Consider the following 21,124-nt stretch of genomic DNA (forward strand, 5'->3'; position numbering starts at 1 on the left):
TCAGGATTTGATAATGAAAATCAAACAAGAATGAATAACTTAAACCAAGACAAATACGTCATATTAGACAAGAGAAATATCATTTTTATGGTATTATGTATGTTGATAAAATCCTGAAAATATTATTTTCATAGAATTATGGAAGTTGAAAGTATTTTAGAAATATTCATAATATGTTTATCTTCTATATGTATTCTACGTTCTTATTCTGTTCTCCATAATTCTACAAACTCATATTTTCTAATTTACGTCGGCGAGTTCGTTAGAAAGTGTGTCAGTAAGTTTGTGTGTTTGATTATGATTCTAAGTCAAATTGTTCTTGTTATCGAAATGGTTGTTATTTACAACAAAACATAAGATAAGTTGTCTCCTTCTCTGTCGTTGCGTGTGCCGAAGCATACATAGACATTTCCATGATCAGGTTTTTGACTGTAACTTTTGTTCTGACTTCTGACAAGTTCTAGTTTATGCCAACCTTTATCTCCTTCATAATAGAGTAAAAGTAAACAAACAATGGTTAGTTTATTGCTTGATGCTTATAGAAAAAGAAGAAGATGAGTTTCTAGACTAAGATGACAATGGTAATGAATTTTGTTACAAAAATCAAGGCGAGCAACAAAAATCCATAAACGTTCGTTTGAAGTCATTACCAACTAAAAAAAAATATCAGAATAATTTATTTTGTAACTTATATGAACTTGACTAGTGAGAAAGACAGTAATACAAACCACCTAAAATTAGATTCTTAATCCATCATAATGAAAAAAAAAAACTATTTTTGTAAGTTGAAAAATCGAATAAACGGGCTAAACTATTGGGCCGGGCCTTAAGAACTGAAAAGCCTATAATCATCTTCTCAAACGTCTTTGCTCCTTCTCTCCAAAACCTCTTTCAAATCGCCGCCGAGCACCGCCGTACTGTTGTACAAGGGTCTCTCTCTCGCTTTCAAAGGCCTAAACGGGTAAAACCCTTCTCTCTCTCTTCCTCATATGTAGTCATGCTCTAAGGGTTTAGAGAAAGTTTTGATTTTTATTTCTGAAAATCGTATTTTTTAGTGATAGCAAGTGATGGAGGGGAGATTGGCTAATATGTGGAGGTTGACGGTGAACGAAAGGAAGTTCGTGGAGACAGCGTTGCAGTCTGAGCTCAGAGTAGATGGTCGTGGTCTTTATGATTACCGCAAGCTTACTATTAGGTTTGGCAAGTAAGTGCTCTTTGAACTTGTTCACACTGTTTGTGCATTTGATGTCTTGTAAGATTCTGATTGCTTTTAGCTCAGAAAGGCTTCAACTTTTCTTGTGGGTTTTTGTAATTTAAGAGATGTTTTTCATCTTTGTGTGAGTTAACAGAGAATATGGTAGCTCAGAAGTTCAACTTGGTCACACTCATGTGATGGGCTTTGTGACTGCTCAGCTTGTTCAGCCTTACAAAGACAGACCTAATGAAGGCTCTCTATCTATCTTCACTGAGTTTTCTCCTATGGCTGATCCTTCCTTTGAGCCTGGTCGTCCTGGCGAATCTGCTGTGGAGCTGGGGCGTATTATAGACCGTGGTCTAAGGTAAGTCTCCATTTTGGAAACGAGTCTGGTTTGTGTCGTTTAAGTAATGGTAAATTGGTAAATGTATTGGTTGCAGAGAGAGTCGTGCGGTGGATACAGAGTCACTCTGCGTTCTAGCTGGAAAGAAGGTTTGGTCTGTTCGCATTGATCTTCACATCTTGGACAATGGAGGGTATGTTTGTTTTATTGGTTCATTGAAGGTTCTGGTTATAAGATGATCTCTTATCTTATTTGTGTTTTTTTATCACTCGTCTTTGTAATAGGAACTTGGTTGATGCTGCAAATATTGCGGCGTTAGCAGCGCTTATGACGTTTAGAAGACCTGACTGCACTGTAGGAGGAGAGAACAGTCAAGAAGTTACCATACATTCACTAGAGGTTAGTCATACATCTTGTAAGAGTAGAGAGGGAAGTTCTCATCTTAAAATGTTTGCTTTCTTTTGGCAGGAAAGGGAGCCACTCCCACTGATAATACATCATCTCCCTATAGCCTTCACGTTTGGATTTTTCAACAAAGGCAACATTGTGGTAACAAAACTGTTTTTTTTTTTTAGTCTTTTGCTTTGTTTATGAGATAATAGATGTGATTGTGTTGTTATTGCAGGTGATGGACCCAACTTATATTGAAGAAGAGGTTATGTGCGGGAGAATGACTGTGACACTCAATGCTAATGGAGATATATGCGCTATCCAAAAACCTGGAGAAGAAGGCGTGAACCAGAGTGTGATCCTTCATTGCTTGCGTCTTGCTTCTTCAAGAGCTGCTGCAACAACAAAGATAATCAGAGATGAGGTAACTTTGCCAAATCCAAAGCCTTTTGAATACAGAAAGATTCACATTTTTGTTGTGCTTTGTGTTTCTTGGTGCAGGTTGAAGCGTATAACCGTGAGAAGAGCTTACAGAAGGTGAAGCGACATCCTACTTTGGCTAAACCTGAAGTTTCTGGACCTATTGTAGTTGTGAAGGAGGGACATAAGAAGGTTTCAGATGAGGAAGAAGCTGCAGAGTTATCTCGAGAACATGTTGAAAGATTAAACCTCTCTTCAGTGGAAGTAAAAAGCAGTAAGGAACAAGAAGCTGCTTCCAATTTCAAAGGCGGTCCATCAAACTGGTAAAATCTCTCTCTCTCTCTCTCTCTCTCTCTCATGTTTACGTATATCATCTATCCAGGCATCTGAATCTTTGCTTGTGGGACAGGGATCCTTACACGGAAGCTATGGATGTTGATTCACTGAAAGCTTCTCTTGCTTCAAAAGGTTAAAAGTTTTCTTTTATCTTTTTTTTAATAAGTTTGGTTTGCTTCTTCCTCAAGGCGGAGACTGAAACTTGTTTTGTTTCTTCTAATGGCAGGAGAGTCAGTGACTAAGTCAACGATAAAGAAAAAGACGAACGATTCTGGAAATGTGCAGAAAGAAGTAACAGGAGATTTAGAGATGAAAGATACAGCTGAGGCTACAAAACACAAGACTGGAGAGTTGACACTCAAAGATGCTGTCAAACCTAAGAAGAAGCGGAAAAATAAAAGCAATTAAGGTTTCTTGTTTTAAAATTTTGGTATTAGAGAAGACCAAAGCTAAGCAAAGATAGATTCCAGGGTTTGTTTGTGTGTAAAACCTAGTGATCAAGTGACCAAAAGTTGATTTTTTGCTTCCTGACACTCGAGGAGTGGAACCCTTTCAGTGAGAAAGAGGTTTCTGTCTCGTCTGTGCTGACGACGAACGAGTCTCTTCTTTGGGAATTGATGGGCCGATCCCAAATTAAATTTAGTTCACAATATCTTTTAACTTGGGCCTTCTGATAACCAAGTCGTCTTGCCAAATCTGATTTTACCATCATAGCCTCACCTTTTTCTAGGTTGTCCTACTACTATCATGTCTGTCTGTTGCTGTGGTGACGTAATGAGCTACTTTTTGTGGTAAGGCTAATGGTACAGTTTAGGTTATGTGCTGTGCTGCATGCTATTAAAAAGAATAAAAATAACGAGTATGTTTATCACTTGTTTAACGAGTTTTTTTTTTTTTTCCATCTGATATTATTATTATTAAAGGGACTAAGCCCAACCGTATCAACATAAAGCCCAAAAGGCTTAAACTAAAACGATTAATTGGGACATAAGCCCAACATTAATCCCAAAAGCACCACAAAGAAAAATGCGCTAAAGCCCGAAGACAACAAACCCAGGCCCACAAGACTCCACTCAAACCACGTGTCGAGAAAACAACAAGACCGGACCACGTGTTGAAACCCTCACCTACGAGGAAACACGCGTGTCTTGACACCTCCACGTCATCACCGCTTCGAGAAATCCCGCCGGGAAAACTCACCGGCGTTTCACCGTGAAAGACACCAGAACAGAATCCACCGCGAATTCTTTCATCGCCTGATCATCTTCCCCCGGAAACTTCCAACCATTCACCCAACAAACAACTAATCTCACAACGAGAAGTCGTAACATGACAGATCTATGAACTCATGAAAGATTAAACGCCTACAATCGATCCTTCTTCTCCGACATACAAGCATGCAACAAGACATCAGATCGAGAGACATAGTAGCAGATAGAGCTTAGATTCATAGATCAAGAGAGCGGATAAAACCACAAAGATAGCCGACGATGACGGTGCTGACTAAGCCACCGCCTCCCGGAGCCAAAAAGCCGGCGGACCAACACCACATAGGAAGGCGTGTTCCCCGGAACCAAGAGCCGGCGGTCCAACCCCATAAAGAGGCGAGATCCCCGGAGACAGAAGCCGGTCGTCCACCATATGAGAGATGCGACACCGGAACAGAACCGGTCATGCGACACTGTGCAAGACACCGACGCCGGAGAGAAACCCGATGAACACGGGTTGAGCGGATCCAAACGCCGGAGACAAAACGACGAAGCAGATCGGCGACTTTCTCTCTCTGAAAGATACAGAGAGAGTTAAGAGAGAGAAAGTCCCTACATCCCGGTTCGATTATCACTTGTTTAACGAGTTAAGAGGTACTAGTTTAGTACCAAAAGGAAATTTATAAAGGAGAAAGGACGTTGGACGAATTACGAATTTGAGTGGCAGAGAAAGAAGGTATGTTAGCTTTTAGTTTTTTTTTCAATCTTTTTATTCGTTATATACTGTATGTAGTTATTTATTTTTTTGATTTTTGTCTAAAGTTTTTATTGTTTAGCTGGATGAACAAAAAATTTACAGTCAAAACTCCAAAGGCCTAGTGGTAAACTAATCAATATGATCAAAGATTATCGTACTAGTAGTCTATATATTTACTATCTTGACCAAGAGTCTCACCTTTCATTAAGTCGTGTATGTTATAAGTTAATGACTATATATGCACTAGTACTTCTCAATATTTACACAAGTATGGCTGTGTCTAGCAAAATAATAACCCAACCTCATTACAAATGCACTTGACTTTATCACAAAAACTGGCAATTATTCATCCACACTCCCATGCCATCTATAATCGTCATGAAAAACTCGTTTTCTATCATAGCGATCTAACCAAAAATTAAATGGTTGATTACCATACCGCCCTTGCGTATTTTAGTTGTTACTCTTACACGAAGCCCTAGTTCAGATATTTCATCGTTTTGGCGTGGTCACGTATAATGACTTCCCCCTCTTCTTCTTTCTTTTGTAAAGCAACGAGGGCCTTTTTCTAACTCATAATAATATCATGAACTTCGAAAATGACATCATATATGTACCGATAACACCAAAATTTTCATGTGAGATTATGTGAGGTATGCTTTATAAAAGAAAAGGAAAAAGAACGCGGGATTTTCACATTCTTTTTTCTCCGGGGAATGGATTATCATTTTTTTTAAAAAGGAAAAAGAATTGTGATGCTATTCGACAAGAAGTCAGTCACATGTTTATCACTTGTTTAAGCGGTATTGTTTTAGTGTCAAAAGGAAAATTAAAGAAAAAGGACGTCGAACGAATTTGAGTGGCATAGAAAGAAGGTGGCAGCTTTTATTTTATTTATATCATACTTTATTATAATTGGGTCCAAAAGAGGAAACAGAACATGGCTAAAAAATGCATTAACTTCTCCTGATGAGTCTCAGCAATATATGTGGATCGATGTTCGTGACACTGCTTTGCTTGTGACTCAATTCATGTAGTTGTGAAAACAAGATTTGCTCTTTCTTCTTATACTGCACACGGTAAGACCATGAACAGCTTGATATATTCTTTATCTGAGTCAAGCTTATGCAAAGCAGTACCACCATGCGAATTCTGTCATAATGTCCAGTAAATTTAGTAGTGGTTTATTTTTCAAGCTATTGATGACCACTCTACTTCGAATTGTTATCTTTTACAACAAATATTTCTGTTGGTATTTTAATATTTTCTGTGAGGATGAGATTAATATATCGATTTGATGACTTTTGAAATTTTTATTGTTGAGCTAATAACAATTGGAAGTAGTAAAAGAAACCATGTACTAGAGCCACATGGAATCGATAGCATATTAATATTTGAAGTCTTTGTTACATGCTTTTGTACAAACTTAATGTATAATCACACAAATCTTAAAACTATGAAAGAGGATTTTGTTGGAGCAATTGACGAAAACATGTGAGTTAACTTGGTTTGTTTGATCATAACTCAGATGATTTACATACAATAACCAAAACTATCAATCTTTGGAACTTATTTTCCTTGTTAATCGTGTTTTGTTGTGTCATAAATCGACAGACGATTTGCAATAACCAAAATGAACAATCTTTAGAACATGTTTTCCATGTTTTAATAAAGAAACTTGATCTGAAGTAGACAATTCTGGCTTTAAGGTACGTCTAATATAAATAGTTCCATAGATAACACTAATTGCTTAATGTTTTAATACATTAAATCGTGTTATCAATACAAAAGAAAAAACATTATTAAGATGATTGTGAACTATGTGGCATCATCAAATGCCGATCGAGGGATAACAACAAACACACAAAATTTATTGCTAATTAACCAATCATTCAACTCAAAGATACATAAAATTTATTTAAAACACTCACTAACATCATCATATCCATAACATACCTATCTCCGCAGGTACGTTACATTACTTCTCACACTTATAGCAACATCTACGACATCCCTAATTGTATCTTACATTAATGCGTCTTATTATCATCTCAGTTCCTAATTAACACTCTAGCTATAAGTCTCTCAACTCTTGGTTGTTTAAGAAAACATTACTAACACATGACATCCTTAAGAAGCTTGTACCTCCGAGTGGCCGTTCTAGGAGAAGGTACACTAGTTTTACCCTTGTCGGCTACTGGAGGTATACTACTACTTGCAGTAATCTGGTTAATCTCTTGGTTTTTGATCTGGTTGGCTGAAGAATATTCCGACCGGTACGATCTCTTAGACGATCCAACGCTAACACCGTGCTTTGCTCCTGTTCGACTCTTCGCTTCAAACTGACACCAATCGCAGATCTTAATTGGATCACCTTGCTCTTTGTAATAGCTACTACAGTACCTATATCACGATTATCATGATGATGATGAGATTATGTAAGTATATATATGGTAGTGGTTGAAGCAGTTCTTGTCTGGTTTGACAATATAAACATCCTATTTATATCATATATGCATGCTTGTTATTTGATGTATGATGATCATCTGCCTAAATTGATATGTACATGGTGAATGCACGTGGCACGTAATCTCACCGTCAACTGCTATTAAAATCTATTATATGTTGTTAATATGAATGATGATGGTGATGATGTTACACATATAATGTTATGGATAGACGACACATATGTAAATACTTACGAGTGTTGAAAGCGATTAAGGCACTTGCTGCAATGAAAGAGCTTGTCGAAGAAACCCACATCACCACACATGCAACACACTTTTCTTTCGAGATCCACCATTCTTGTTTCCTTAGCTAGCAGAAGATGGAGAATATATGAAGGAGAGGAGGAGATGTGAGAACGAGAGAGAACAAAAGGGAAGAACTGATTCTATAAGGAAAGAAGAGAGGAAAATAAATATAAATGTTTTAATCTAAACTTATTTTATTCGCAAGTCGGTCCATAAGTAATAATATTTTCTTTAGAAAATCAAGAAAGATATATTTAATAAAATTATAATATAGCGTAATAAGGCAGGTAGAGACCGCAGGTTGCTTTGCAGTCGTTTTCAGTTGAGCTTGGGAGGTGTAGAAACAAAGAACCTTTGATCAAAAAAAAAAGAAACAAAGAACCTTAAAATATAAAAATTGACGATTCAAATGACGGTTCTACCCTTGTATCTTTATTTCCATTTATTGGTTGAAGCATTTTCTTTGTCCTTTTTAGGGTTTTCACAGAGAGGGAAACTTGTGGGATGTCATTTCTTTGACTTTATCTCCGTATATAGAGAGCGTGGCAGACACTCCCGTTTTGGTTAATTAAGCCTCACAAGATACAAATCACACAATTGCATATTATTAATTTACATAATAAAATAAAGAGTTATTCTTGGGTTCACCCTATAGGGTGAACTTTTAGATTCACCAACCAATAAAAAATTATCATTTTAAATATAATATCTTTTAATTAAGGAAACCAAATAACTTGACAAATTGTATTATTTTTTCAAAATAAAATTTAAAAATAAATAAAAATAATATATAAAAACGAATTTAAAAATAATAATAATGTTGTCAACAAAACACTAAACCCTAAACTCTAATACTAAACCCTAAACTCTAATACTAAACCCTAAACTCAAATCCTAAACCCTAAACCCTTGGAAAAACACTAAACATGTTGTCAACAAAACACTAAACCCTAAACTCTAATCCTAAACCCTAAACCCTTGGGAAAACCCTAAACCCTTAGGTAAACCCTAAACCCTTGGAAAAACACTAAACATTTGGATAAATTCTAAATTATAAATCTTAAACACTAAACTCTAAATCTTAAAAACAAATATTTTTTTTAAATAATATTTTTTTAGAACTATTGTTATTTTTATTTATTTAATTTTTTATTTTTTATTTTAAAAACATAATATAATTTGGCAAGTTATTTTGTTTCCTTAATTAAAAGATACTAGATCTAAAATGATAAATTTCTATTGGTTGGTGAACCTAAAGGTTCACCCTAGGGGGTGAACCCAAGAAAAAGTCTAAAATAAAAGGTTGTACTTGGTGAAAGAAAATCTGATATCATCGTGAAAATTAGTTGCATTTAAATGCGTATAAACCCATAGTATTGAAAAACATGTGAATATATAAAACTAATGGTTTCAGTCTCCAAGATTGATAATTATATCTACCAATGCGTTTGATCACCGTTTAATTTACACGGTAACCTTGAAAATGAAGAACTACTTTATTTAATATATGATATGGTATCAAATATGGTTATGCAAATTTAACAAGAACTTGATTCGTTAGAAATATGTGAAAGAAAGTCGATGCTTTAATTTCATCTTCAAATAGATCTACTTTTATGAATCCATGTGTTTCATAGACAAATGAATTCACAGGATCATAATAAATTTGAATATAGACTAGTCAACTCGTTCAATTTCTCGTGCATTGCATTAAAATCTTAAACAAACTTTCTGGAATCCTAAGTTTTAGATATCGTTTACCTTTTATATCATAGTTATATAAAATGTAACTTGTGAAACTTCTTGACAATATATATTTTTAAGACCCAAGTTACTACATACATGTACGTACGTGACCGAATACGCTAATCGTGTCGGAGTTGCATTATCACATCATTTCCAGAACACTCCTATTTAATTAATCCTATAACGCGTGCGTGTATAAAGCTATGTTATATATTCTCATATATGTATGTATCCATCCACTAGTAAAACCCGTGTGCTATGCACATTTTATATATACAACTGATGAAACATATTAACATACTTAACTTTTTTTTGTTCAACTTTAACATACTTAGCTAGACGACGTTTATAAATGTGATTGGTTCTAAGTTGTTGGAGACTTTTATAGATTATCAAACTGACATATACACACGATAGATTAGTATAAGTTGATGAGTGGAGCCCACTTTTAACTGTTCTTGGGAGTATATTTATATTTGGAAATGTAATATTAATGGTAAAACGTATTCATATAAGAAAATCAGCCAATTCGAGAATCATGCTATAATAGTGCCAGTCAACTCTGACAACAATTTTTCCCAATATGTTACGCAAGAAAACAGAACACATCTAACGTGTTCGTACAAGAAGAAAATATCATAAACCGTGTTCGTACAAGAAGAAATTATCATAAACCCTAGACTTTAGTTCAGATGTAGTTTATAGCTTAACTAGTTTTATTAAGATACTTTCTATTTATGTAAGGTTGAAGATTTTAATTAAAACATAAGTTTTGAATTTCTAATTCGAACAATAACACTCAGTTGTGTACTTTTTCATTTTATGTGCAGTGTAAGAGAAATTTGTTTATAATTGACTACAAATTCTCTCTTACATTCTTTCGTTTAGTATTATAAGTTTTAATAGCTATATAATGTAGTTTTATCTTGTTCCAAAAAACAATAGATGTATGTATACCGAGAAGTCTGGACTCGTTAGGGTTTTTAAGTTTTTAGTGCTGATTTTCTTTTTTTTTTGGTCAAAGTGTTTAGTGCTGATTTAGTATGTATACCGAGAAGGATCTATAATTCGATAGTCTAAGAGATAAATACAAAAGTTATTCATAAATATTTATTATATCGTAAGGAGTTTATTTTATTCCAAAACATGAGTAAAGTTATTCATATATATATTTATTATATATTTCATAAGGAGTTTATTTTACTCCAAAACAGGAGTGTCTGTACATTGTATAAAACTGTCACGTATTTTTATGAATAGTTAACTGGAGTTTATACTAGGCTACATGCATGAATCAAGTACAAAACAAAACCCGATAGTAAATTCAAAGTGCATCCGAAACCATGTATGCTGGAAACGGAGAAGAGGTTTATCTCTGCTCTTATCCCTAACTTGAAAGATTATGAACTTTCCAAAATTTCACAAGATTTCAAAACGAATAACTCTAAATGACCATCGAAAGGATACATTCAAGTGCTTGATGTATATTACCTCTAAGACAGTACTTGCGGGTTTGTATTTTGTACTATGGATTAAGTTTATTATACATATCACATATTAATTCATGGACAAGTTGATAGAGAGATACATTGAATAATTTAGAGAAAGGGGAATATTCATAACCCCTCTTAGAAGCTTTGTATGTGAGAAAGCCATGTAGATAAAATTATATATGGACATGAGGACATTGAGGAGGTAGACTCTCTGTTCCATGCTTCGCTCTTATTACCTTTAAGGGGACCATATATCTGTACATATTTTGTCCATTAATCTCAACCTTACGCGTGTCTCTGCGTAACACATGCAACGAAATATCTAAAAAGCTATATAGCGTTGTCTTAACGGCAAGTTCACGAGAAGTCACAGCGCGTGTCCCCACTCTCCCAACCTCCGGTGGCTCATGATCGGCGATGTACGGGTCCAGCAAAATAGTGGCGAGGCTAGTGACCGTTCACCCGATTCTTCGTAGGACCCACTTCCACTTGTTATCATCTCAGCTAGGCCGGGGCATTCGGATCGCCGGGTTGGGTTTGGATCGGGTCCTTTCGGGTCCGGGTCTAAGAGTTTAGGACCCGATAGAGTAATTTCAAATTTTTGGTTTCGGATCGGTTCGGATCGTGCTGGGTCCGGGTCGGGTCTTAGATAGTTAGACCTATTCGGACAATTAGAATTTATCGGTTCGGATTCGGTTTGGTTTCGAATCAGGTTCGGTTCGGGTTCGATTTAAAAAAGATATAAAAATACAAAAAAATATCTGAAAATATTTATATATCCAAAAATATTCAAAATTTTATTCAAAATTTGTGTTTTTATTATATTAAAATGTGTATATATACTAAACTATGCGAGTTACAACAACAATTTGTTGTCTTCTAGTGGTTGACCCCATGTTTTCTAGACAAATAACTCGTCTTTGATTCTCTCTTGGTTCATTTTATTTAATTTACATTATTAATTCGGGTACCCATCGGGTTTCGAGTTTGGATCGAGTCGGGTCCAAGACCCGCGGGTCCTCTGCAACAAGACCCGATAGGGTAATTTGATCGGGTCGGTTCTTACCCGATAATGCCCATGCCTAATCTCAGCATCTTCGGGTCAGATCTTCGGGTCAGATTTTCGGGTCCGGGTAAAATGCCCATGCCTAATCTCAGCAATAAGTCACACCATCAATTTCATCAAATCTATATTTAGTTAACCTTAGCCTAAACAAAATGATTCTATTGTCACTTACAAGCATAATTTTGAGTTGGAACGTCACGACGGAATAAAGTCCATTGAGAAAAGTTGTACTTCAAACTTTAAAGGTCAAAAAAAAAGAATAACACTAACTGATTTGTTGTATTTCAATGTTTTTTTCTTGTGTCTATGTACAATTTCAATATTTCTAAATTTTAATGTCATGGTTGAATATACAGGATAAGAAGTTTCTTTTAGCAAGTAAAATCCAGTTTAATCAGGATAAGGAAGCCATAAGTTTGATCAAAAAAAGATTGGATAGTACATTGCGCTATGCCACTTCATCCCTAGTGTATTTAACTTCCATAAATGGGTTTTATATATAGACTTCACGGCCCAATTCAAATCCTTAACTCAGGATTGTGGCCTTTGAAATTGTCATGGTGCTTCAATCATTGCCAGACCGCAGATGTCGAACGCACCTCAACATTCTTAATGGCTCTATACGACGACCGTAAGTGATTTCCGTCTAATGTCCGACACATTTTCTATGCCATGCATTTTCCCCAAGTGGTCGCTGTCGCATTCTATGGAGACTAGGCCCCACGGCCCATGATTGTATACACAATACAAACACATAAACCCACTCTACATCATCTTCTCGCTAGCCAATCATCTAAACCGTTGAATTGACCGTAAAGGAAGAAACAAAAATCATGCGTGGCTAAATCATCGACATGTACTTGTGTACTTCATTGGGATATGGCTGCAGCCTGCCGATCCACAAATTAGACGAAGTGCTTTTTTTTTCTTATTTGATTAGTGTGTAAGTAGGAATCAAGAAACCAATCTCCCCTCTCTTTTTCTGTGTGTTTTTGGTTAAAGATCTTTTTAAAAAATCTCTTGTTTTTTCGTATGCTTATCTCTTAGGGATGAGTAAAAAGACCACAAAACTAAAAAAAACGATGTCATGTGTACTCTCCGATGAATTAACCCATGGAGCCGAAAGGACGGTTAGGATAACGAACTTGAAATGCGGAGCCCGAGCGGCTGGCGAGCGAGTTGTTAGTGGCCAATAATTTCCTGGTTGATGGTATTCCTCTCTGCGTTTGGCACTCGATCCCAACAAACTAGGCCAGTAAAAATATTGAAAATATATCTATAAACAACTACCGTAGACTGGTTCTTTTTTTTTTTGAACATTAGACTGGTTCTTTTAAGAACAAAACTTAGGTTCACCCCCTAGGGTGAACCTTTAAATTCACCTCACCTCTAAGAACCAATCATAATGCCACATAGATTAATGGATAAAAACAATTAAATAATTTTTTAAAAATCAAAATAGTTAAAAATAATAATAATAACGCTAATTTTAACGACGTTAAAAACGCCAACTAAACCCTAAATCCAAACCGTAACCTTAAACCCGAAACTCTAAACACTAAACCTGAACTCTATACCTTAAAACCCAAACTTAAACCCAAACCCTATACCCTAAATCCAAACCGTAACCTTAAACCCTAAACTCTAAACCTTAAACCCAAACTCTATACCCTTAAACCCAAACCTAAACCCTAAACCCAAATCCTATACCCTAAATATAAACCCTGTACGTTAAAACCTAAACCCTAAACCCAAATACTATACCCTAAAATCCGAACCTAAATCCAAACCATATACTCTAAATCCAAACCCTATACCTTAAAACCTAAACCCTAAACCCTAAACCCAAACTATATACCCTAAATTCAAACTCTAGATCCTAAATTCTAAACCCTAAACCCTAGACCTTAAATCCTAAACCCAAACCTTAAATCTTAAATTTAAACCATAAACCATAAATCCAAACCCTATATCCTAAACTCAAATCCTAGACCCTAAATCTAAATTGTAAATCCTATACCCAAATCCAAAACTAAAATATTTAGATTAATGTTGATATTGTTCTTTTAGAATTTAAGGTTTGGATTTAGAATCTACAATTTAAGTTCATGATTTAGGGTATAGAATTGGGTTTAGGGTTTAAGGTTGAATTTAGGGTCTAATGTTTGGGTTTAGGATTTAAGATCTAGGGTTTATAGTTTAGGGTTTAGAGTTTGGGTTTAGGGTATAGAGTTTGGATCTAGGGTTTAGGTTTTAAGGTATAGGGTTTGGATTTAGAGTATAGGGTTCGGGTTTAGGGTATAGAATTTGGGTTTTGGGTTTTGGGTTTAGGTTTTAGGGTATATGGTTTGGATTTAGGGTATAGGTTTGGGTTTAGGTTTGGGTTTTAGGGTATAGAGTTCGGGTTTAGATTTAGGATTTAGGGTTTAGGTTTGGATTTAGGGTTTAGTTAAGGTTTTTAATATCGTAAAGTTGACGTTATTATTATTATTTTTTAATTATTTTAGTTTTTAAAAAATTATTTAATTGTTTTTATCCATTAATCTATGTGGCATTATGATTGGTTCTTAGAGGTGAGGTGAATTTAAAGGTTCACTCTAGGGGGTGAACCTAAGTTTTGTTCAATATCCTCCATACACAACTCAACAATTTATTCGTATTATAAAAGAAAAGGGGGACAAGAAGGACAGAGGATGAGCATAAGGTCATCATATTTGCATGTTAATCGTCAGAAGGGAAACATTATCTCAACTAAACTAATACTTATTTACATAAGAGGTGATTAAGTGGTGAATAAAGTACGTACCCTAACGAGCTAACACCAAATAAAATAACACTAGCTTGTCATTATGGGCACATGAGGTCGCACGTGTTTGCTTTGGGATCACCGCCTCACGTGATTCAAGGAAGCCAAACTGAACCAAAAACAAGGAATTGTTGAAGTTAAGCACGACGATAACATTCGTATGTATCATCAAACGAATAACCAGAGGTTCTCTTGTTTCACAGAAAGGAATAAAAGGCAAAGTAAAACTACTACGAAAGCCTCTAGGCTCTAACTATAAAGAGAGCTTCGAGAGAAAGATGAGTGCACCGTATCCGTACGTCGATGTACTGAACCACGACATGCATGGCCCACTAAGCACCGTCACATTCTCTCTACTCTCGTTTTGCTCGCTGAATCACATAATTTAAACATGCTTTGATTTTGTTGCAAATATTTTGTATTCTATTTATCTTTTTAAATTCATATTGTGTTCTAATTTCCTTGTTAGCAATGCTGTGTTCCTTAGCTTTTTTCCTCTTCTATTATAAAGTAATTTTTCAATAATACTTGAATAAAATTTAATCTAAAATATACCAGTATACGTTCTTTTCTTTGAAAACCGATTTTATGAATTTATAATTCTGTCTGGTTTCAAAGTTTCAAATCATATTTAAAAAAAAACGTTGAAATCTTATCGGCCGCTGGATACATATATTGTTGCTTAGTCCTACGGTTAAGTAGTACGTATATGCAATTAATTTAGGAACTCCTGGAATTGAAACTTCTAATTCATGGCAACAAAATAACATAAACATTTAAAACTTTTCACTATTCATAGTTTCAACTTGGTAACCGGATAAGGTTCAACACAAATTACTTTTTCGCAAGAAACACCACACAAATTTCCCTATGTAACTTTTGCCTACTTGCGATTCTTTAACAACGAATAAAATATATTATATGGGGGTCTACGAAAGGAACCTTCTGAATGGGACAGAAATTGCCAGTTGGATAAACTGTTGTCGGTAGTAAACAAAAATAATAAAAGTTGAATAAATCAATTTATCTCAGTTGGCTCCTCCTCTCGTTCCGTGCCATATTTGTTTTCAGAAGTGAATGGTCGAACCCCTTATACTATAGCCAATGCTTGAATATATTGCAATCGCCTTAGTATACACTATTGAATAACATATTGTAAACAATATATGTTGTAACCTAAAGAAACCTAGCTAGCATTCTGACGCTCCAATACTTTCTAATATAAATTAAGAGTAAATACACAAAAAAAAAATCTAAAAAAAAAACCCAAAAAATAACATTACATGTTCTGAGTTTTCATAGTCGACTAATACTCAAAGCTTAATAGCAATCGAAGCTTTGCAGAAAAAAAAATTGCTCTGAAGAATTATCCGCCACACTTCTCGGGTTTTTTACCTTCTTCATGGCTTCCTCTTCTGTCATGAACTTTTCATCTTAGAGGCACGTGAAGGTGAGAACCGTCCTCACATGGAGGCACGTGGTCTTGCTAATTTATCTTTATTTTTCACTGGTATCTTTAGCTTCAGAACTTCTATATGGATAGGCCAATAATTAAAATTGTCGGCTCGTATCAAAAATCACTAATTTATCTGCCGAGAACTCTATTTTTATTCACCAACAACTCCTTCAGTCTTCAACACATCTAAATATTATAGGTTAATAGTGGACTACAGTCCAGTCTGGTTGGATCGGATACTATACAAATGTATCATGCCATATATGATATATCTTTCACTAACAATACATATTTGGTAAATCTTGTTCGTATATAAATTATTGTCATTCTTGTTCACTTCAGATTTTTAAACGGTAACTATCTAGAAAATTTATTTAACAAATTATCAATAAATAAAAATTAGGTATATGGAGTTACTAAAAACAAGCGAATTGAACTGAATAAACCAAACCCGAAAACTAAAACTGTATTCTCCATATACACAATTACTGTAAATTTAAGAGAATTTACATTTTATCATTTTGAATGGCAAATGTTTTTGTTCGTATGCAATTATTTGATTAATGGGATTAAGGTTTGTGAAATACACACATGCACTTCAACTCGTTGCGGTACTATTATTCTGCGGGCGTTCAGTCAATTTACATACGATTCGTCATAACCAAAAAAAAAGTACAGATCAAACCACCGTGAAAAAAGTCAGCCAATGTTCAAAACCTTACAAACCATATATACTCTTTAAACTTATTAACACGCCTTCCAACGTACAATTTTCGAATAAAGAGAGAATAAAACAAAGATGCATTTCACCGTCAGGTTTGTTGGTCGTTACCAAATTGGTGTAAAGTACCTAATCGAAATCGTGGAATAGTGGAATAGTGTATAAGCATGATGTGCTATCTTGTTCACCACGCTGTTATAAATAGGAAGACTAAAATGAAAAGAAGAAAGAGATATCAAGAGATGAGATTAAAGTTCTAGTTTCTTGTCGATAAGGGTCCAAGTTCGCACCATGTCACTAAAAGCCGAAGCAAAGTAGGATCTGAAGATACATTGTTGATGGAATATATGTTCTGGTTGCATATACACGTAATATGTATGATGTACCCTAACAATCCAATTTGCATATTTTTCTTAGATTATACTTATATAATATATAGCCAAAAGAAGATATATCTACCCGAAATTATTATGATGATTGGCGGTGCTAGATGGTTACTGAGAACAAGATAGAGATAGATGCATACATGTATAGTTCTGCTTTGGCCGAATATGATAACAATGTTCACAACAACTGGTTCCCTATTTTTATATCATGCATGTGTCATGTACATACGAGTAATTATATAATTTAAAATGAGAAATGAATAAATACAGAAGCAACGAGCAATGCGTGAAAGAGACATAAGAAGAAGATAAATGATAAGAAAAAATATACACAAAAAGAGGGCCAAAGGAATTTATAGAACCAAAGTGCAATGCACTTCGGATCGTCGGTCGACTCATCTCCTTGATTGTCTCCATCCATTTTCCCATTTCCCACTACATTAATTCGTGCTTTTTAAAATACTATAAAAAATAATGAGTCGCTAGTAGATCAAGAAATATTATCAAACCTGTTTCATAGAATAATGAAAACATGCTAGTTCGATAAAGCGAATGGTGTGTTAAAACATTTTATGTATGCTCAACTCTACAAGGATCGAAATCACACGCCCATCTCGGTGAAGCTGTTTTTATCACAAAATGCGAAAATATTACTGTAAGCCTAGTCGAGCATAGTCGTCACTCGGCCGGGATGTTGCCCGATAGTTCTCAATGGCTAATTTTAGTACAAATTAACATAATATATTTTCTTCTAAGACACATTTTAACACAACTATTTTTTTTTAATTAATATGTTTTATTTAGTTTAATTAATAATCTAAGAGACGAGTTTAGGTCTCGTATTTTAAGTGATTTTCGTTTTTTTTTAAATCAACAATTATCTAAATTTTTGGTTTAAAAGTCAGTTTCCCTAAAATGTAGAAAACTAGTTTTGTCTTGGGTTTCTTAATTTATATGAGAAAGTAAAAACAGGAAGATAAAATCATCAAAAACTTTAAACAAAAGTCTACTTTCACACACAACCTTGTTTTTTTTAATTTCTTTGTTTTGGTTGTTTTTCATTTTTGATAAAAAAAAGTGGTTTATTCTGTTTACCTAGAACCCAAACATTATAAATAATCTTTTTTAACGTGGATTGAATCTGAACAGCAAAAAAACTATTAGAACTCCTTTTATCGCTAGGTTTTGGTAGTTTTTTATTGAACAGAGCAGAAAACACAAACGAATAAATTTGATTTAGAGATTCCTAAACTAAACTAAGCCAAAATAGTGTAATTTCTTTTATATAGTTTACACTTCCTTGCTTTCTCAAACTCACACTAAGTATTATCATTATGCATTGGAGAGATGTAAAACATGGTTGTTGTGTTATCTACTCAATGTAAACAAATCTATCGCTTTTTGCGAAATAGATTGCTCTCCTTCAATCAAAACAGGATTTTGTATATTTTTAAAACTTAAAATTCGGTTGTATTTCGTATAAATATACACTAATTAAGTTCAGTGATAACTAATCCCCGGGTAGCAATATATTTTGTAAATAGCACATGCATGCTCAAAGAAAATGTAGACAGAATTAAATTTAAATAAAAAAAATAAAAAAAAAATTAAAGGGAAAGGGTCAGGTCAGTCTCGGTGCATGTTAACTCAATGCACGTTCTCGTCCCCCGTCCTTTTCTTAAACTCTCACACACTCTCACTCTCTATTAAAGCCCCTGAACCAGTGACCACCACTTACTGAGTGAGCAAGTACGAGTCTTGAGTCAAACCCCTCCCGAGTCAAGTAATAATGGACGTCTACGGCTTATCTTCACCGGACTTGCTTCGTATCGACGACCTTCTCGACTTCTCCAACGACGAAATCTTTTCATCTTCCTCCACCGTCGCTTCCTCCGCCGCTTCTTCGTCGGAAAACCCTTTTAGCTTCCACGCTTCTCCGCCTCCTCCTCCTCCTCTCCTCACCGACTTCACTCACGATCTCTGCGTTCCGGTGCGTTACAATTTTCGATTGTCAATTTCTAGGTTTTGATTTTTGATGTTCTTCGAATTGGGAGTTCGGTTTACTCCGGTTTACTGATACACTCGGTTATGTGTTGGTTATTGACTGTTTATTTTTTTTGTTGCAGAGCGACGACGCGGCTCATCTCGAGTGGCTATCACGCTTCGTCGACGACTCGTTCTCCGATTACCCAGCGAATCCACTAACCGTGAACGTCAGGCCCGACGCGTCGTTCACCGGAAAACCTAGAAGCCGTCGATCAAGAGCCCCGTCGTCGCCTTCCCTTGCCGGAACCTGGGCTCCGATGCCGGAATCCGAGCTTTGCTACTCCGTCGCGAAGCGCAGCCCTAGCAAGAAACTGGAAGTTGAATCGGTGACGGCGGAGGGCGGCGGGGGGAGGAGGTGCACGCACTGCGCGTCGGAGAAGACGCCGCAGTGGAGGACGGGACCGCTCGGGCCTAAAACGCTTTGCAACGCGTGTGGAGTCCGTTTCAAATCAGGGAGGCTCGTGCCGGAGTACAGACCGGCGTCGAGTCCGACGTTTGTGCTGACTCAGCATTCGAACTCTCACCGGAAAGTTATGGAGCTCAGGCGGCAGAAGGAGCAGATAGAATCGCGTTTCCAGCCGCAATAATAATTCGCGTTTGCGTTAGCGTCGGTACGGTTTCTTTTGGGGGTTTCTTTGGAGGGTTTTTGGAAGTCACGGAGTTTGGTGACGTGTCGTAATCGTGACGGCGATGGTCACGTGACCGATGGAAAGCTTAAGGTCTAAATGTTATTGTTAGTTTGAAATCGAACTCTGCTAATCACGTCATTAATTTTTGTTAGTAGTATTCATTTGAATTTTTTTTTCCTTTTCAACTGGTTTTTCGTTTCTACTTAAAAGTTATTGCATTAAATGATTTTATTGGCTGCATTTAATCTTCTCCCTTTCAGTTATAAAGCCACTCAACTACCACAATTGACTTTTGAGATATGTGACTTACGATATAAATAAAATCACAAGTCATGCTGCATGATCTTCATGGATACACATATACATGCTTAACGAGTTGATTGTTTTCGTAAAGAGATATATCACAGTCGAAATGAAACAGGGTTTCTCTTATTTAGGTTATAAATTCTAACTTTAATTATCTGTGTTATTCGTGTAAGATTTCATATAAAGTATAGTATTCAGTTAGGTTTTTGTTCAAAACTAGTTGTTCAAACGCATCAAAGCTCCATCACCAACCATTTTTGCTTCACTTGTTTTATTTAACTAAATTGAAGAATAGAGAAGAATGAATGGTACGGACTGAGTAGAAGAAGTCTCCTCAGCTAATCTTTATGTATCCATAAGAAAATAAAAGATGAAATCTAAATAAGTCCTATATTGCTAGATTAATTATCTAAGAGCAATGTCAATGCCTGATTGCTCAAACAGTAACGCACACAACCCGAGAAAGTCTTTGAATTCTATGTTAATCACTTTAGCTCAATCTATATTGCGGTTTAGTTTCAATTTTCAACTAATAAATGATCATATATTTCTTAATAATTTGATTCAAACCCATCCATAAAAAATCTATCCAATGCATCTGGATGCAGAGAATTGGAACCAACATTACGCATGCACATCCAGACCGGATATTCCACACTATTAGCTAACGAAATCAACATATAGATCAGACAAGTACATTACGATATCCATAGATGCTTCCATCTCAAAATATTACACGAGATCAATGAATCTTATTTGTCGTGGAGATTGATTCACATAATCGGATTATTAGATCGTATGAACCACCATTTAAGATTAACTCACCTCTGATTCGGCTTTACAAAAATTTTAAACGGTTTTTGTGTGTGTGTGCGCGCGCGCTTCAGGCTTTAAGCGTTGTCAATGACGGTAATGTGCAGAACAGGGCCGGGCCTGACATATTTAGTCCCAGAAGCAACTAAAATTTATTTGGCCCTATAACAACTCATTTTTAAAAAAAATCAGAGCCTATTTGCTGTGTATGCGTTTTGAACTCGGCACCCTAGTTTATTAGCAACCAAATTTTG

At 35.5% G+C, this 21,124-nt stretch overlaps 3 protein-coding genes across 4 annotated transcripts; 2 read left to right on the forward strand and 1 right to left on the reverse strand.

The window, feature by feature from the left end:
• Positions 1 to 849: 849 nt before the first annotated feature.
• LOC103841899 (exosome complex component RRP45A) lies at positions 850 to 3,338 on the forward strand. Of its 2 annotated transcripts, XM_009118483.3 has the most exons (10): positions 850 to 961; positions 1,056 to 1,204; positions 1,350 to 1,559; positions 1,636 to 1,731; positions 1,823 to 1,937; positions 2,007 to 2,087; positions 2,164 to 2,352; positions 2,430 to 2,671; positions 2,758 to 2,816; positions 2,911 to 3,338. In XM_009118483.3, exons 2-10 carry the CDS (start codon positions 1,068 to 1,070, stop codon positions 3,090 to 3,092), a joined length of 1,311 nt encoding a protein of 436 aa, XP_009116731.1. In that variant the 5' UTR covers positions 850 to 961; positions 1,056 to 1,067; the 3' UTR covers positions 3,093 to 3,338. The 2 variants fall into 2 exon arrangements, with proteins under 2 accessions (XP_009116731.1, XP_018509591.1); XM_018654075.2 differs by having other exon boundaries at positions 874 to 1,204.
• A 3,159-nt stretch (positions 3,339 to 6,497) lies between these two features.
• Positions 6,498 to 7,639, reverse strand: LOC103841900. The gene is made up of 2 exons (XM_009118484.3): positions 7,352 to 7,639; positions 6,498 to 7,052 (listed from the first exon to the last, which is right to left on the reverse strand). Exons 1-2 carry the CDS (start codon positions 7,450 to 7,452, stop codon positions 6,764 to 6,766), a joined length of 390 nt encoding a protein of 129 aa, XP_009116732.1. The 5' UTR covers positions 7,453 to 7,639; the 3' UTR covers positions 6,498 to 6,763.
• A 5,402-nt stretch (positions 7,640 to 13,041) lies between these two features.
• Positions 13,042 to 20,014, forward strand: LOC103841901 (GATA transcription factor 4). Its single transcript, XM_009118485.3, has 2 exons — positions 13,042 to 19,066; positions 19,203 to 20,014. Exons 1-2 carry the CDS (start codon positions 18,866 to 18,868, stop codon positions 19,707 to 19,709), a joined length of 708 nt encoding a protein of 235 aa, XP_009116733.1. The 5' UTR covers positions 13,042 to 18,865; the 3' UTR covers positions 19,710 to 20,014.
• Positions 20,015 to 21,124: the final 1,110 nt, after the last annotated feature.

The sequence above is a fragment of the Brassica rapa genome, chromosome A09 (assembly GCF_000309985.2).
Source record: "Brassica rapa cultivar Chiifu-401-42 chromosome A09, CAAS_Brap_v3.01, whole genome shotgun sequence".
Lineage (NCBI taxonomy): Eukaryota > Viridiplantae > Streptophyta > Magnoliopsida > Brassicales > Brassicaceae > Brassica > Brassica rapa.

Excerpts from the sequence above, each read along its gene's own strand:
- LOC103841899 (XM_009118483.3), top strand. The coding sequence starts at position 1,068 with ATGGAGGGGAGATTGGCTAATATGTGGAGGTTGACGGTGAACGAAAGG. Across the intron at positions 2,353-2,429 it reads CAAAGATAATCAGAGATGAG|GTTGAAGCGTATAACCGTGA; the intron begins GTAACTTTGCCA and ends TTCTTGGTGCAG. Across the intron at positions 2,817-2,910 it reads AGCTTCTCTTGCTTCAAAAG|GAGAGTCAGTGACTAAGTCA; the intron begins GTTAAAAGTTTT and ends TTCTAATGGCAG.
- LOC103841900 (XM_009118484.3), bottom strand. The coding sequence starts at position 7,452 with ATGGTGGATCTCGAAAGAAAAGTGTGTTGCATGTGTGGTGATGTGGGT. Across the intron at positions 7,053-7,351 it reads CTTAATCGCTTTCAACACTC|GTACTGTAGTAGCTATTACA; the intron begins GTAAGTATTTAC and ends ATCGTGATATAG.
- LOC103841901 (XM_009118485.3), top strand. The coding sequence starts at position 18,866 with ATGGACGTCTACGGCTTATCTTCACCGGACTTGCTTCGTATCGACGAC. Across the intron at positions 19,067-19,202 it reads CTCACGATCTCTGCGTTCCG|AGCGACGACGCGGCTCATCT; the intron begins GTGCGTTACAAT and ends TTTTTGTTGCAG.